The sequence below is a fragment of the Antechinus flavipes genome, chromosome 2 (genome assembly GCF_016432865.1).
Source record: "Antechinus flavipes isolate AdamAnt ecotype Samford, QLD, Australia chromosome 2, AdamAnt_v2, whole genome shotgun sequence".
Classification (NCBI taxonomy): domain Eukaryota; kingdom Metazoa; phylum Chordata; class Mammalia; order Dasyuromorphia; family Dasyuridae; genus Antechinus; species Antechinus flavipes.
In genome coordinates, this window is record NC_067399.1 from 227,493,338 (window position 1) to 227,507,498 (window position 14,161).

Below are 14,161 nucleotides of genomic sequence, written 5' to 3' on the forward strand. Positions count from 1 at the left end.
AGAGGAGCCGGGAGAGCGAGGGGCCGCTGCCTCTGGAGCCAGGGGGAGCTTGGGAGCGGCCGGCCGGCCGGGGCTGGGGGCGGCCGCCGAGGATGCTAGCCGGCTCGCCGGCTCTCTGCCTGCGTTTTCTACGCCTCTCCGCGGAAGGAGGCCCCCGACTGAGCCCCTCGCTGGGGAAGCCCCGCAGCGCCCGGTAGAGAGAGAGAGGCGGGGGAAGGTAGGCAGCAGGCGGGCGGGCAGGGGCCGGCAGTCGGGGAGCCGAGGCAGGCTGTGCCAGCGCCGGCTGAGAAGCCAGCTCCGGGAAAGCAGAGCTCCCCTCCAGCGCCAGCGAACAGCCCTGCGAGACGGCGGCGGCTGCCGCGCTTGGCTGCTTCCCCTGAATTTTCCATCCCTCCTCCTTCGCCGTTACCGCCTCCTTCTTCCTTCTTCCTCCTGCGGCTGGACACATCTGGATGCTGAGGGACACTCCTGACCTCCTTCCAGCCAGAGCCCAGTAGCCGAGCTCTGTAGGGTGGGATCTGCTGCCGAGCTCCGGTGCGCTGCTGGCGGGGATGGAGGCGGCTGCCCAACGCGGGGGAGTGTATGGATAAGCAGTCTCCGAGAGCTTTAGGGACCCCCGGCTTTCCTACTTGCCTTCCCTCAGCCCTGCTCATCCTGCAATCCTGACGGGAGACAGCTGGGGGAACTGAGCTGGGGAGGCGCTTCCCCTCACCTCTCACAGGTAAAGAGAGGAAATAAACCCCAGAAGGAGGTGGGTGCAAGGGCCCACCTTCTTCCTCGTCCTGCTGGGGAGGAGAGGCTTAGAGATCAGCTGGGAAAACTAGACAGAAAGATAGAGCTGCCCTGGGCAGGCTGTAAAGGGGTGTGTATCTATGCCCTCTCACTTCCAGATGGGTGTTGGGAGGCACAAGAGAAGAGGCAGAAGGAGAAGGTAGGATTCTCGGGGGTTGCCTTTTTTTCTTGCCTTTTCCCTTTACCTCCTTCCTACCAAACACATTTTATTTCAAATCCTTAAGGTTTGGGCCTGGAGTGAATTTAATAGGTAAAGGAAAGAGGGGCAGAGCTTTAAAGAGAGAGAAATATATCCAGTGCTTTACAAAGACTAGGCACTTAAGATGTATTTACTGAATTGAAGGCCAGAGGAAATGAAATGCTAGTGGAGAGAGAGGTTGCCAGGCCTGTAGAAGAGACAGGGAGGGGAGACTTGTGTGTGTGTGTGTGTGTGTGTGTGTGTGACTGAAAGGGTGTGGGTGGGTAAGGTTTGTTTCTGCAGCCTCTTGCAGCAGAGAGTTTGCACTGGGTTATGGGGGATGGAAGGGTCAACAGGGAAGAATCATGAATAACAAGCAGGAGACAGGGGAGTGGAGGAGGACCCTTTCTCTTATCAGTGTCTTTTGAAGTTTCAGAGGAGCCAATCCCACCTGCTGCTCAGAAGCCTCAAACCAAGCTCTGTTCCAGTTGGCAAAAGGCAGCTCTTCAGCCTCAGACAAGAAAAAGCCTTTGGAAAATTATCTGCAGGCCTGATGGGATCCTGGTAGGACGGGCCAACTGGAAGAACCTTCCATCCACCCTTTGCTCTACTTTCCAATTCTCCGAGTAGACCTGAGATTAACCACCTGACAGAATGGCCAAGAACCAGGGCTTCTCGGAGACCGAGTACTCGGCCGAACAGTCGGCGGAGTACTCGGTCAGCTTGCCTTCAGATCCCGATCGGGCAGGTGGCCGGACCCATGAAATCTCTGTCAGGAACACGGGGTCCTGCCTCTGCCTGCCCCGCTTCATGCGCTTGACTTTCATCCCGGAGTCTCTGGAGAATCTGTACCAGACTTATTTCAAGAGGCAGCGCCACGAGACCCTCCTGGTTCTGGTGATCTTCGCTGCCCTCTTCGATTGCTATGTGGTGATCATGTGTGCTGTGGTCTATTCCAGTGACAAGCTGGCTCCCATTGTGGTGGCCGGGGTGGGGCTGCTGCTGGACATCATCCTCTTTGTCCTCTGTAAGAAGGGCCTTCTCCCAGACAGAGTCAGCAGAAAGGTGGTCCCCTATCTGCTCTGGCTGCTGATCACCGCCCAGATCTTCTCTTACCTCGGTCTGAACTTTGCTCGCTCCCACGCGGCCAGTGACACGGTGGGCTGGCAGGCCTTCTTCGTCTTCTCCTTCTTCATTACGCTGCCCCTCAATCTCACTCCCATCGTGCTCATCTCAGTGGTCTCCTGCTGCATCCATACTCTGGTGCTGGGGGTTACTGTTGCCCAGCAGCAGCAGGAGCAGTTGGATGGCATTGGGTTACTAAGGGAGGTAAGTATCTGCCCCTCACTCCCTACCCTGTCTCTGGGCAGAGTTGGGCCAAGGCATTTGAGCACCCTAGATGAGGATGGAAAATAGTATCCTCAGAGGTCTTCAAACTTTTTAAATAGGGGGCCAGTTCACTGTCCCTCAGACTGTTGGAGGGTCAGACTATAGTAAAAACAAAAACTTTGTTTTGTGGGTCTTTATATAAAGAAACTTCATAGCCCTGGGTGAGGGGGATAAATGTCCTCAGCTGCTGCATCTGACCTGTGGAGTAGTTTGAGGACCCCTGCAGTGGTTCTCTCCACCAGTGGTTTGAAGTTGTTGATTTAATCAATTTATCAAGTGAAAGGCATTTTAACTTCTTTGTTGAAATACCTATGTGTCATAGAGAGTAGATTTTTCTGGCTTTAAAAATACTGTATATGTGTTTAGTAAGAGGGAGCATGGCAGAGTAGGTCTTGGAGCCAAGAAAAGCTGGGTTCAAGTCTTGCCACTGACACATACTAATTGTATATCTCTGGGTAAGTCAGGTAACTTCTCAGTGCATTCAGACAACTTTCTAAGAGTCTTTTGGACAAAGGTCTGCTCTATATTGGTAAAAGGAGTTTCTTCTCTGGAAGGTCTCTATTCTGATGAAATAGTAATTTTGATCCCTTGCTCCCTCTTACCACTAAAAAAAAATGTCCTTTTGTATTTGTTTATTTTTGCTGTAATTTTGGATTTGTGACTTCGTCATTGTGGAAACTCCCACTCCCAATGTAGAGCAGCAACCCAAAGTTTATAGTCTTAGAGAAATGTCTGGAATCTTGAGGGGTTATATGACTCATTCAGGGTCACACAGCTGGTAGGTATCAAAAACTGGACTTGAACCTATGTCTCTCTCTGTTTCACCACTCATCTCCCTTGTATTTATTTCTAAAAGGGCCTCTTTTGTTTCCCCTCACCCGTCACATCCTTGCTAGCTTCATCCCTTGCTGGAGTGATGGTTCTGTCTAGAGCCTTCCCTTCCCCTGTAGAGGAAGTGACTGTTTTGAGGATGGGCAGCTGAGGTTTCTCATCATTGCTCTGAAGTCTGAAAGGGATCTAAAGAAACTCCAAAGTTTCCAGCTAAAGAAAAGATATTCCTTTCCTACTGTCCCAGTGATTTACAGTTTCAAGTAGCACTGACCACTATCTTTTCAAGCCTAAGAGAATGAGCCATATTTCTCCAATTCCCTAATGCTAAAGGTGGGCAAATTTGGATCTCTGGGATGCTCCATTTCCACATGCCAGCATAAGGGTTTTGTCTTCCTCCTCCATTGGTCGGTATCTTCCAGTATCTTCCATCTTGTTTCGCTCATGCTTAGAACTCTCTCCCATCCCATCTCAGCTTCCTTCAGATCTCACCTGAAGTCCTACCTTCCACAAGAAACTTCTCATAGCCCTCCTTCCTGCTTGTACCTTCCCTAGAATCGTCAGTTTATTCTGTCTACATCTTATTTGTTTGCATGTTGTCTCTCCTACTAGATGGTGAGTTCCTTGAAATCAGGGGCTGTCTCTTGTCCTTATATCCCCAGCTCTTGGCACAGTGCCTGGCACATAGTAGACTGATACCAGGTTCCTGAGTAGCCTCCCATTGGAGTATTTGACTTTCCATTAGAAGTACTCTCTGAAATACCAAGTCTGTACCTTCATGTTCTGTTGCCAGTTGTCTTTGAGTTGCCTTGTTTGGGGAACCCCAGAGAGAGAAGGACCAAGGCCCATTGGAGATTAGCAATCCCTGAACAAACCAGATCATGAGGATGTAAGAACATGCTAAGGGCCAGCTTTGGAGTCAAGATCTAGGCTCAGATTCTGACATATCCATCCAACATATGCTACCTGCGTGAAAATGGGCAAATCACAGATTTAGTGCAAGAAATGACTTTAGAGATTATCTAGTCTAATACTCCTCCCCCTTTTATAGATGAGGAAATTGAGATCCAAAGCAGCTAAATTCTGGGAGTCACACAGCTAGCAAGTGTTCAATGCAGGACTTGATTATAGTTCAGTGGCTCAGTTGTTCTCAAGCTTAGGTGACCCAGAGCTTTTTCAAAGTGGTTAAATTATATTGTTTTAAAAGGTGAGAAAACATAATATTATATTTCAGAAATATTTTAAAGTCAAGAGATGGGTTCTAAAACAAATGATTTTAGAGAATTCAATAAAGGCATTATAGTGTAATACATAGTGTTTTACCATCTTACTGATGGTCATCTTGGAGTCTCAGCTATCTGAGACTATAAATTAATAACCTGAGAAAATTACAGGTCAGTGAATCACTTAAACATCAAGTATAGTTAAGTGCCTACTATGTATCAGGTTTTTCTGGACAATGGCTTGGTTAGGGGAAATGGGAAAGCTTTTGACCCATTAAGAGACATGAAGAGCTTCCATTACATGGACTGCTCTGGGTTATGGATATTGGTGACTGTCCCTCCCCAATCATGATTTGAGGAAAAGTTCCAACCAGGCTTTACTTTACTCCCGACTCGCTTTACAATGGCCTCCTCACAGCCTCCTCAGCCACCTCTTCCTCTCATCATTCCTCCCTCCAGTTTTGGAAACATAAACACAATCAGATCGACTCTGCCACTGTTCCTGAATAGTTTGTGTCAATCTATTCCCTCACCATTCTTGTAACTTTCTGAATATCCCTGAACAAAATCCCCTGGCTGTTATTGCATCTTGTCTCCCCCATTGGAATGTAAAATCCTTGAAGATAAGAGCTATCTTTTCTTTTTGTATTTATATTCCCGCTGCTTGGTACATAAGTGCTTGATAAATGCTTTTTCTTAATTAATTAATTACCCAATTAATTCATTTAGAAACCTTCAGAAAAGGGATGCCATCTAGGAGACAACAGAGATTGTGAGTCAGGAGAACTAGGCTGCTGGGGATAAAAATATGAAGATGAAGAGAAGTCAATAAATAAGAATCTAGGAAGCTTTCTAAACTGAAGAAAAAGAAGAAATAAGACTAAGTGACATTCTTTGGTAAAATGATATGGGTCTCAGTTTCCTCATGTGTAAAGTGAGGGGACTGAATTAGATAATACTAAAAGTCCCTGAAAGTTAATGAAAGAGAAGGATATGAAACCTTTACATTGAAATAATGCTAAAAAATTTCGGAGGGAAGGGGTCCCAGAGTGATAGGTAATAGTAGGCAGTATGATGGTGATCTAGATTGGGGAAGCAGTTTCAAAATGGACTTCTCATAACCCTACTGAGAACACTATTAAAATACACAGATGACCACAGTCTGATTTTCCTTTTTGGTGGTTTATTTTTTAAAGTTCTAGTGATGTATTTTGTTTTTATATTACATTTACATATTGCCCCCATGCCATAGAGGCTCCCTGTAATCAAATAATCAGTTAAATACATCAAAGAATGTATTGACTTCATCAGAAAGGGTATGCAATATAACACATTGAGAGTACATCTCCACCTCTTTATTTAAAACTAAAAAAAATTCTGTTTTCTTGAATTCCTTGAAAAAATGAGAAAAAAAATTTCTATGCATAGTCAAGCAAAACAAATATCTTCCATTGGTTAATTGCTTAATTGGTAATTATATATATGTGTGTGTATAAATAAATAAATATATACACACACACACACACACACATATATTTAATTTTGCACACTAAAATCTATCATCTCTGTAATTTGAGAGTGTTTCATCATCTATTTTCTGAAATTGTGGATAGCCATTATAATATAGTTCTTATAACATTCAAATTGTTTCATTCAAAGTTTGTCCTAATTCTGCTCATTTCATTCGTCATCAGTATATGTCTTCAAAGTTGTTCATTTTTAGAATATCAGTGTCATAGTATAAATTATTCTTGTAGTCCTGCTCACTTAACTCTGAACTAGTTCATATTAATCTTTCCATGTCTCTTTGATATAATTTATTTCCTCATTTCTTAAAACCCAGTAATATTCTATCACATTCATATAGCACAGTTTACTTAGTCAATTTCAACTGATGGATATCCCTTTAGTTTCTGATTTTTTTTGCCACTACAAAAAGAGGTACTACAAATATTTTACATATAAGATTTTTTTCCTATTTCTTTGATCTTTTTTGGTTTAGCTGTATACCTAGCAGGATGGCAGAGTCAGAGGACATGTACTATTTAGTAACTTTTTGTGTATAATTACAAAACACTTTTCAGAATGGTTGTATTCATTAACAGTTCCTATTTGCTCACAACCCTTCCAGCATTGATCATTTTCTTTTTTGTCATTCTAATGGGTGTGAGAAGAAATCTCAGAATTGATTTAATTTGCGTTTCTCTTAACTGCATGTTTTTTTTTTTTTTTTCATTTGGCTATACATAGAATGGGTTTCTTCCTATGACAACTTCCTCTTCTCCTTAAACCCTGTGTCAGCTGGGGAATGGCTCTTATTTTTTATAAACATGAATCAGTTACTTATATAATCTTAGAAATGAGAGAATTATCAGAGCAACTTACCACAAACATTTTCCCCAGTTAATTTTTTCTCTTTTCATCTTCCCTACATTATATTTTTTTATGTAAACACTTTAAAATTTTATTTTTTCCAGGTTATCGATTTTATTTTCTGTTACTCACTCTATCTCCTGTTTGGTTACACATTTTTCTTCTCTCCATAGATCATGTAGGAAGTTTTTCCCATGTTTTCCCTGAATAGCTCTGGGTAAGCCACTCCCTTAAGTAACAAATGTGAGCTTTATGATAGGCCAGGAAAGCCTCCCTGTTCTTTAGGAGAGATTGCTCAGGATCTCTCGCAGGTACTTACTAGGAGAACTTTAGCTGGTTTGCTCTATGGCTTACATTACTAGGCATATTATCATTTGTACATAACTATTGTGTATCCTGAAAATATCCTGGGATAAGGGTAAATATAATACAGGTGGAAGATAAGGAGAAAGAAGAACTGAATTAGGTGTCGGAAGACTTGTCTTTACTAGACTTGAGACCCTGGACAAGTTGGTTAATGAATCTGAGCCTCAGGTTCCTCATTTAGGAAATGGGTGTAATAACGAAGTCCCTACTACCTCACAAGATCAAATAATAATATTTGACATTTATGTAGCATTTAAAGTTTGTAAGTTGCTCTACATATTTTTTCATAGACATGCATTGTTTTTGGTTCTTTTGAGGATGCAGGGAGGTGCAATGGAATGTTTCTTGACTTAGAGGACAAGAACCAGGAATTAAATCTTAGCCCATCTTTAGTCATCTGTGAAATGAGGGGATTATTAAGATTCCTTCCAGCTATAGATTGGTGATCCTCATAACAATCCTATGAGGTTGTAAGTACCATACAAATATATTGTCATTCATGTTTTATAATTGGGGAAACTATATATGGCTCAGGCACAGTTATAATAATAATACTAGCTAATAGCTAACATTTATTTAGAACTTACTAAGTTCCAGGTATTGTTATTATCTCTTTTGAGTTGTACAACAATCCTGCAAGGGAGGTGCCATTATTATCTCCATTTTACAGATAAGGAAACTGAGGCAAATGGTTACGTGACTTGTCCAGGGTCACACAGCTAGTAAGTGTCTGAGGCTGGATTGAATTCAGCTCCTCCTGACTCTGGATGCTGCTCTATCTACTATACCACCTAACTGCCCACAATTTCTTATCTATTATATGTCAGAGGAGGGATTTTACTTAGGTCTTTCCTGATGCCATACCCAAAGTGGTGATCACTATACCAAGCTGCCACCAATAAGATAATGTATGGGGGACACTCTTTATAAAGCAAAGTAACATGCAAACAATCCCTAACACTAATATACAAACAGACACTGGCTCATAGAAACCTAGAGATTTCATCTAATCTTACAGATGAGGAAACTGAGGTCCAGGGAAGTTCTGAGTCACGCAGATAATAAATAAGAATAGGACTTGAACCCAGTTCTTTGGACTCTGGAGTCTGTGCTCTTTCTACAGAAAAGCAAAAACTCAGTTATATGGCAGGCTTAACCACTTGGAATGCAAGCAAGGAAAAGCATTGATCATGGAAAAAAGCTGTCACAAACCCCATATACTAAAGCCCCATATATTAAAACCCACATCTATTCATAGAAGAGCCCCTTTTATTTATTTTAAGCAGGATAGTGGGTGGAAAGCATTGGCTTTTCACATTGGCTGTGGAGACAGACATTGAATTCAAATCCCAGTCCTTCCATTTTGTCATTTTTATTTGAAAAAATGAGGGGTTTGGATTAGATGACTTCCCAGGTCCCTTCTAACCCCAAATCTGGGTTCCTGGGCACGCTTCCAGGGAACTTTTTCATTGTCTCCAAGCTCATAGATTCTAAACAATAAATTAGAAGGGAAAGAGTTTCTTGTCGACAGGTTCTCACAGACAGAAGAGAGAAGTCAGCCTGACTTTGAGACAAAAAACCTAGAAAACAAAAGTGGGAGTTTCAAAAAGCTAGACTGGGTCATTAAGGGTGGGGACAAATAGTACTTAATGATTCAAAGAAATCCCTGGGGCATCACTGTATTTTAGCCCTGTTCAATGACAATTCATAAGCAAGACCCAGAGCCATTAAGGAAGGATCCATGGTGGTTAGAAGCATCCATTTAGGAAGGCAAGGATGGAAAGGGATGTGTTATACATTTGAGAAAGATTCCATTAAAGTAGTTAAGATAAAAGTTTAGGCAGTTAAATGGCTAAGCTTCTGTGGTGGACAATTCACTTAGGAATAGGAGATGAGATTGAGAAGGGCAGGAAGATGGAGGAGGGGACCTGAGAGCTCACATCACATAGCCTGATTCTTCTGAGGAAAGGAGGAGGCTGACAATAAACGAGAGACAGTGTAGTGCAATGGATAGAGGGCCAGCTTCAGGATCTCTGATCAATGATCCTGGGCAAGTCACTTCACTTTAAAGGGTCTCAGGGAACTCTGATAAAATTATAGAATTCTAAAACAGTTGGTTGGACTTTGGTCCCAGTAGTTCCTTATTCCTATGAAATCATATGTCCAAATACCCCCCCAAAAAAATTAAAATTGATTTTGTACAATACAGTCTCACTAAGTATATATTCTTTATCCATTTGAAATGCCTTATTAAGACCTCTTAATTTTTTTTTTCTCCATGTCATAGATAAGAGGATTTAGAGCTAGAAGGAACTCTAGAGATCTTCTAGCCCAAATGTTTTTATTTTACAAATGGGGAAACTGAGGCCCATAGAGGTGACATAAGTTGACCAAAGTCACACAGTAAGTAGCAGAGCAAGTAATTTCAACTTCTTTAGCCTCTTCCTATGGGTTACAACCCTCATCTTAATGTAGAGCCTAAGAGTCTCTAATTGGAAGATATCCTAGAAATTATCTCTTTTAATCAACCTCCAAATTTCAAAAATAAGGAAAAGCTAAATAATTTTTATTAAGGTCACATAGCTAATAAGTGGCTGAGTCGCTTGAGTGACTCAATGAGTGGCAGTGTCAGATCCCAAGAGTTAGAGAATGAAAGAGACGGACTCCCTTGATGGAGCTAGATGCACAGAACTATTTCTGTGCTTCTGGGCTATCAAAATGGGGGCTATGGATCAGCTAGGTTTTTAGGGCCTTTAGATGACTCTGTTATCTCCCAGCAAACCATGGGGTACTTCAGTGGATCACTGAGAGGATTGTCAGGACAGAGAATCTGGAGGCAAAGTGATATTCCCTAAAGCCAACAAGTCAGGCTTTTGCAGACATAGGGGTCCCTCGGTGTAGTGGGGAAAATCTTCAACTTGTGGACTCCTACCCACTTTATTTGGTGCCTTCATTATCTTGGCTCTTTTTTCTCAGCTGCCTTTCTCCAATTTGGTAGATTATTATTGCTAGCACAGGTGATATAAATGGCCTGCTAGGTAATCAACAGGGAAGTGGATGGGATAAAATACTTCTCCTTATAAACTACGATTTTCCCCCATTAAAATTAAGACCTGTCATTTCATTAGATTTAGGCAGTTCTCAAATGGAAAACACCCTCCACTGCAGATCCTCTTCTGGAAATGCCTGTATTACCATACTTTCAATTGTTCTTATTTCGAATAATTGCCTCCAGCCTTCACCTTATACCTAGATACATATTCCATCAGTCTGTTGGACAATCTTCCCCTTGATGGGCTGCCTTATGAGGTAGTGAATACCCTTTTACTAGACACATTCAAGCAAAGATTGGAATGCTATAGACAAGGGTGCTGTTCAAAGGATCTCTGCCTTGTCAATCAATCAGCAATTGAATACCTACTATGGCACTGTACTAGGCCAAGAAGGCCTAGAAGACAAAAAACTGATCAATTTTCTACTCTCCTGAAGCCTTTGTTTTATTGGGGGAACAGTACATACATATATAAGGCCATATAAACTATGTGCACAGTACAGAATAATTTGGGGGAACATCAGCAACTGGATGGGGAAGCATCAGGAAAGGCTTCCTTAAGAGAGGTGAGCTTTGAAAGAAGTGAGTGAGTCTAAGGTTAAAGAATGAGGAAGGACATCCTAGACATGGGGAACAATCTATCCAAAAGTGTGATGATGGAAGAAAGCATGTCGTGGCTGGGGCTCTGCTGGATCCAGCTCAAGCTAATTGTTCAGTTTTCAGCATGACTATTTAAACCTCTGAAATTGGCAAAGGCTATAAATCATTTTTTGATTTATTGTTTTGTTGATTGTCTAGATTTTAAAAGAAAATGTTAATAATGCAGATTAAACTTAACAGTGTGTTGGTTTTGTAGAGCTGGTTAGTAAATATTTACCATCACATCCCTGCATGTAAACAGTAGAGCAAGTAGTCTTTCTGGCTGGCTGTAAAGTTCATGAAGAGAATAATATATAATAAGCCTGGAAAGGTAGGTTGGAGACAATTTGTGAAGGGCTTTAAATGTCAAACAGGACTTTATATTTGATCCTAGAGATATTATGGAACCATTGGAACTTGTTGAGTAGGGGAGTGATATGGTCAGACCTGTCTTTTGTAAGGTCACTTTCCAGCTGTATCGAGGATGGATTGGAGGGAGAGCTTTGAGGTAGTGAGACCATTTAAAAGGCTGTTGGAGTAAAGTCCATGTGAGAGGTAAGGAATTAGCTTTGTAACTGGAGAGGATGTGGATGCAAGAAACATTATAAAGAACTGAAAAGACTTGATACCTGGTTGGATTTGAGAGTGTGTGTGTGTGTGTGTGTGTGTGTGTGTGTGTGTGTGTGTTTTAGGAAGACTGAGACAGATGAGTTAGGGAAAACTTTGAATTTGTAAACCTAGGTGACTATAAGAAGGATAAGGCCCTTAATAAAAATAAGAAAGGTAGGGAGAAGGATGGGTATAATGAGCTCTATTTTAGACATGTTGAATTTGAGATGATTGCAGAGCATCCAACTAGAAATGTCTAATAAGAAATTGTTGAGTAAGACTTTAACTCAAGAGAGAGACTAAGGTTAGATATAGAGATCTGGAAGTCATTTATATAGAGATGGGAACTGGACCCATGGGAGTTGATGAGATGCTCAAAAGAGAGGAGGTTAAAAAAAAATAGGGCTTTGATAGGGGTGGAGAGGTGTCCCATTACTTAATAGACAGGAGATGGATAAACTAACAATGGCCCCCGAGAAAGAGATGGGGAGAAGACAGATGGGGAGGAAAGAAGAAAGATTAAAAACAGTGATACAAACCCAGGGAGAAGAGAATGGTCAGCAATGTCCAACATTGCAGAGAAGTTGAGAATGGGAATTGAGAAAAGATAATCATGTTTCTTTTTCTCCTTCCTTCCCTTTCTTCCTTCCTCCCTCCCTCCCTCTCTCCCTCCCTTCCTTCCTTCCTTCTTCTCTCCCTTCCTTCCTTCCTTCCCTCCTTCCTTCCTTCCTCCCTCCTTATCTACCTTCCTCCCTCCCTCCCTCCCTCCTTTCCTTCCTTCTTCCTTCCTTCTTCCTTCCTTCTTCCTTCCTTCTTCCTTCCTTCTTCCTTCCTTCCTTCTTTCTTATTTTTCTTTCTTCCTTCCTTCCTTCTTCCTTCCTTCCTTCCTCCCTCCTCCTTCCTTCCTCCTCCCTCCCTCCTCCCTCCCTCCTCCCTCCCTCCCTCCCTCCTTTCCTTCCTTCTTCCTTCCTTCTTCCTTCCTATCTTCCTTCCTTCTTCCTTCCTTCCTTCCTTCTTTCTTATTTTTCTTTCTTCCTTCCTTCCTTCCTTCCTTCCTTCTTCCTTCCTTCCTTCCTCCCTCCTTCCTTCCTTCCTTCCTCCCTCCTTATCTACTTTCCTTCCTCCCTCCCTCCTTTCCTTCCTTCCTTCCCTCCTTCCTTCCTTCTTCCTTCCTTTCTTCCTTCCTTCCTTCCTTCCTTCCTTCCTTCCTTCCTTCCTTCCTTCCTTCCTTCCTTAAGGCATTGGGGTCAAGTGACTTGCACAGAGTCACACAGCACAAAAATATTAAGTGTCTCAGGTTGAATTTGAACTCAGGTCCTCCTGATTTCAGGCCTGGTATTCTATCCACTGTACCATTTAGCTGTCCAATCACATTTCTTAATGAAGACAATGTTGTTGGTTCTGGAGAGAGCAATTTCAGTTGAAGGGATGAGGTCAGAAGTAAAACTGCAAAATTGTGTAGTTGGTTGGATTTGCTGCTCTCTCTGTATTCTTACAACTCAAAATGATTCACCTCATGAAGCCGGGAACACTCCCCTGGATTCACAAGAAGGGAAGCTGAGGCACTGAGGAACAAGGTGAGGGCTCCCATTCAGCAGTGGAAGAAAGAATGAGAGCTGAGGGTCAGCATTCCCTAACTGGGATTAGTTTATTAGACATTTTCTCATCCCTTAAAGAAACTAATATGACCCCATGGAATTTGATAAGTGGAGGAAAATGTTTGTAAATATTATAGTCTTGGAACCTGCAGAGATCTTTCTTTTATTGTGCTACCTTCTTCTTTCAGAGCAGGAAGACTGTTTTTAGCTCATCTTCTTAAACATTACTTCCCTTCATATATTCTGGTCCAGCTACACTGGCCTCTCTATTACTTATACATGACCCTCTTGCCTTTACATTGGCTGAACTCTTTGCTTGGAATTCTCTCCCTTCTTATCTCTATTTCTTGGAATCTCTGAGTTCCTTCATAGCTCAATTCAGGTACCTCTTTGTGCATGAGAATTTTTCTGTTTTTTTCTATCCCAACCTTATCTCCAGCTTCTAGTCCCCTTCTCTCCAAAGTTACCATATACCAGCTTTATATGTATTTTGTGTATTCTACCTCCTCCTTCAGGTAAGTTCCTTCAGAGTAAGTAGGGACTGTTTCATTTGTCTTTTTATTCTCAGCATCTAATACAGAATCTAGCCAATAGTAGGTAATTAGTCAGTGATCGATTCATTGACTTATTGAATTTGAGGGCCAAGTTATCCTATTGAAAAATGACAGGTATAGTGTCTATACCATGGATTTGGAAAAAAAAAAATCAGGCTATGTGTAGGTTGAGATTTATTGTGGCAATCTAACAAGGATGACAGAGGAAGCTCCTAAGGTAAGCCTATGTACAGAGCCACTTCTCTCTTTTGGGGCTTTTCTTGAAAAACATAATCAATAGATAATTAACTCTATGTCCAAGACATGCAAGCTTACACTTATAGATGAGATCAACCATTACCACACCTTGTAATGGTAGCTAAGAACCTCTCAGCTTTGGAATATGTGCTTTTAGGAATCAGATTTAGCATAAAATGTGTTGAATAGGAATTTTTTCCTGAAATAATCATCCTAAACTTTGAATTTTGGAAGTAATTTACTGAGATTATTTCTTATATGTCCTAGGAAACAGCCCCTTAAAATAGTCAATTTAATTGTTTTCTTGGATGCATAAAGACAGT

At 41.9% G+C, this 14,161-nt stretch overlaps 1 protein-coding gene across 3 annotated transcripts in view; it reads left to right on the forward strand.

The window, feature by feature from the left end:
* The first annotated feature begins 499 nt into the window (after positions 1-499).
* The window catches only part of ADCY3 (adenylate cyclase 3), a 113,658-nt gene continuing 99,996 nt past the window's right edge, over positions 500-14,161 (forward strand). The window contains exons 1-2 of one of the 3 annotated variants that reach the window (XM_051976371.1): positions 500-721; positions 1,401-2,299. In XM_051976371.1, coding sequence (XP_051832331.1) covers positions 1,625-2,299 — 675 coding nt within the window. In that variant the 5' untranslated portion in view covers positions 500-721; positions 1,401-1,624. The remainder of the gene's footprint in view (positions 722-1,400; positions 2,300-14,161) is intronic. The other 2 variants (XM_051976369.1, XM_051976370.1) reach the window with 2 other exon arrangements.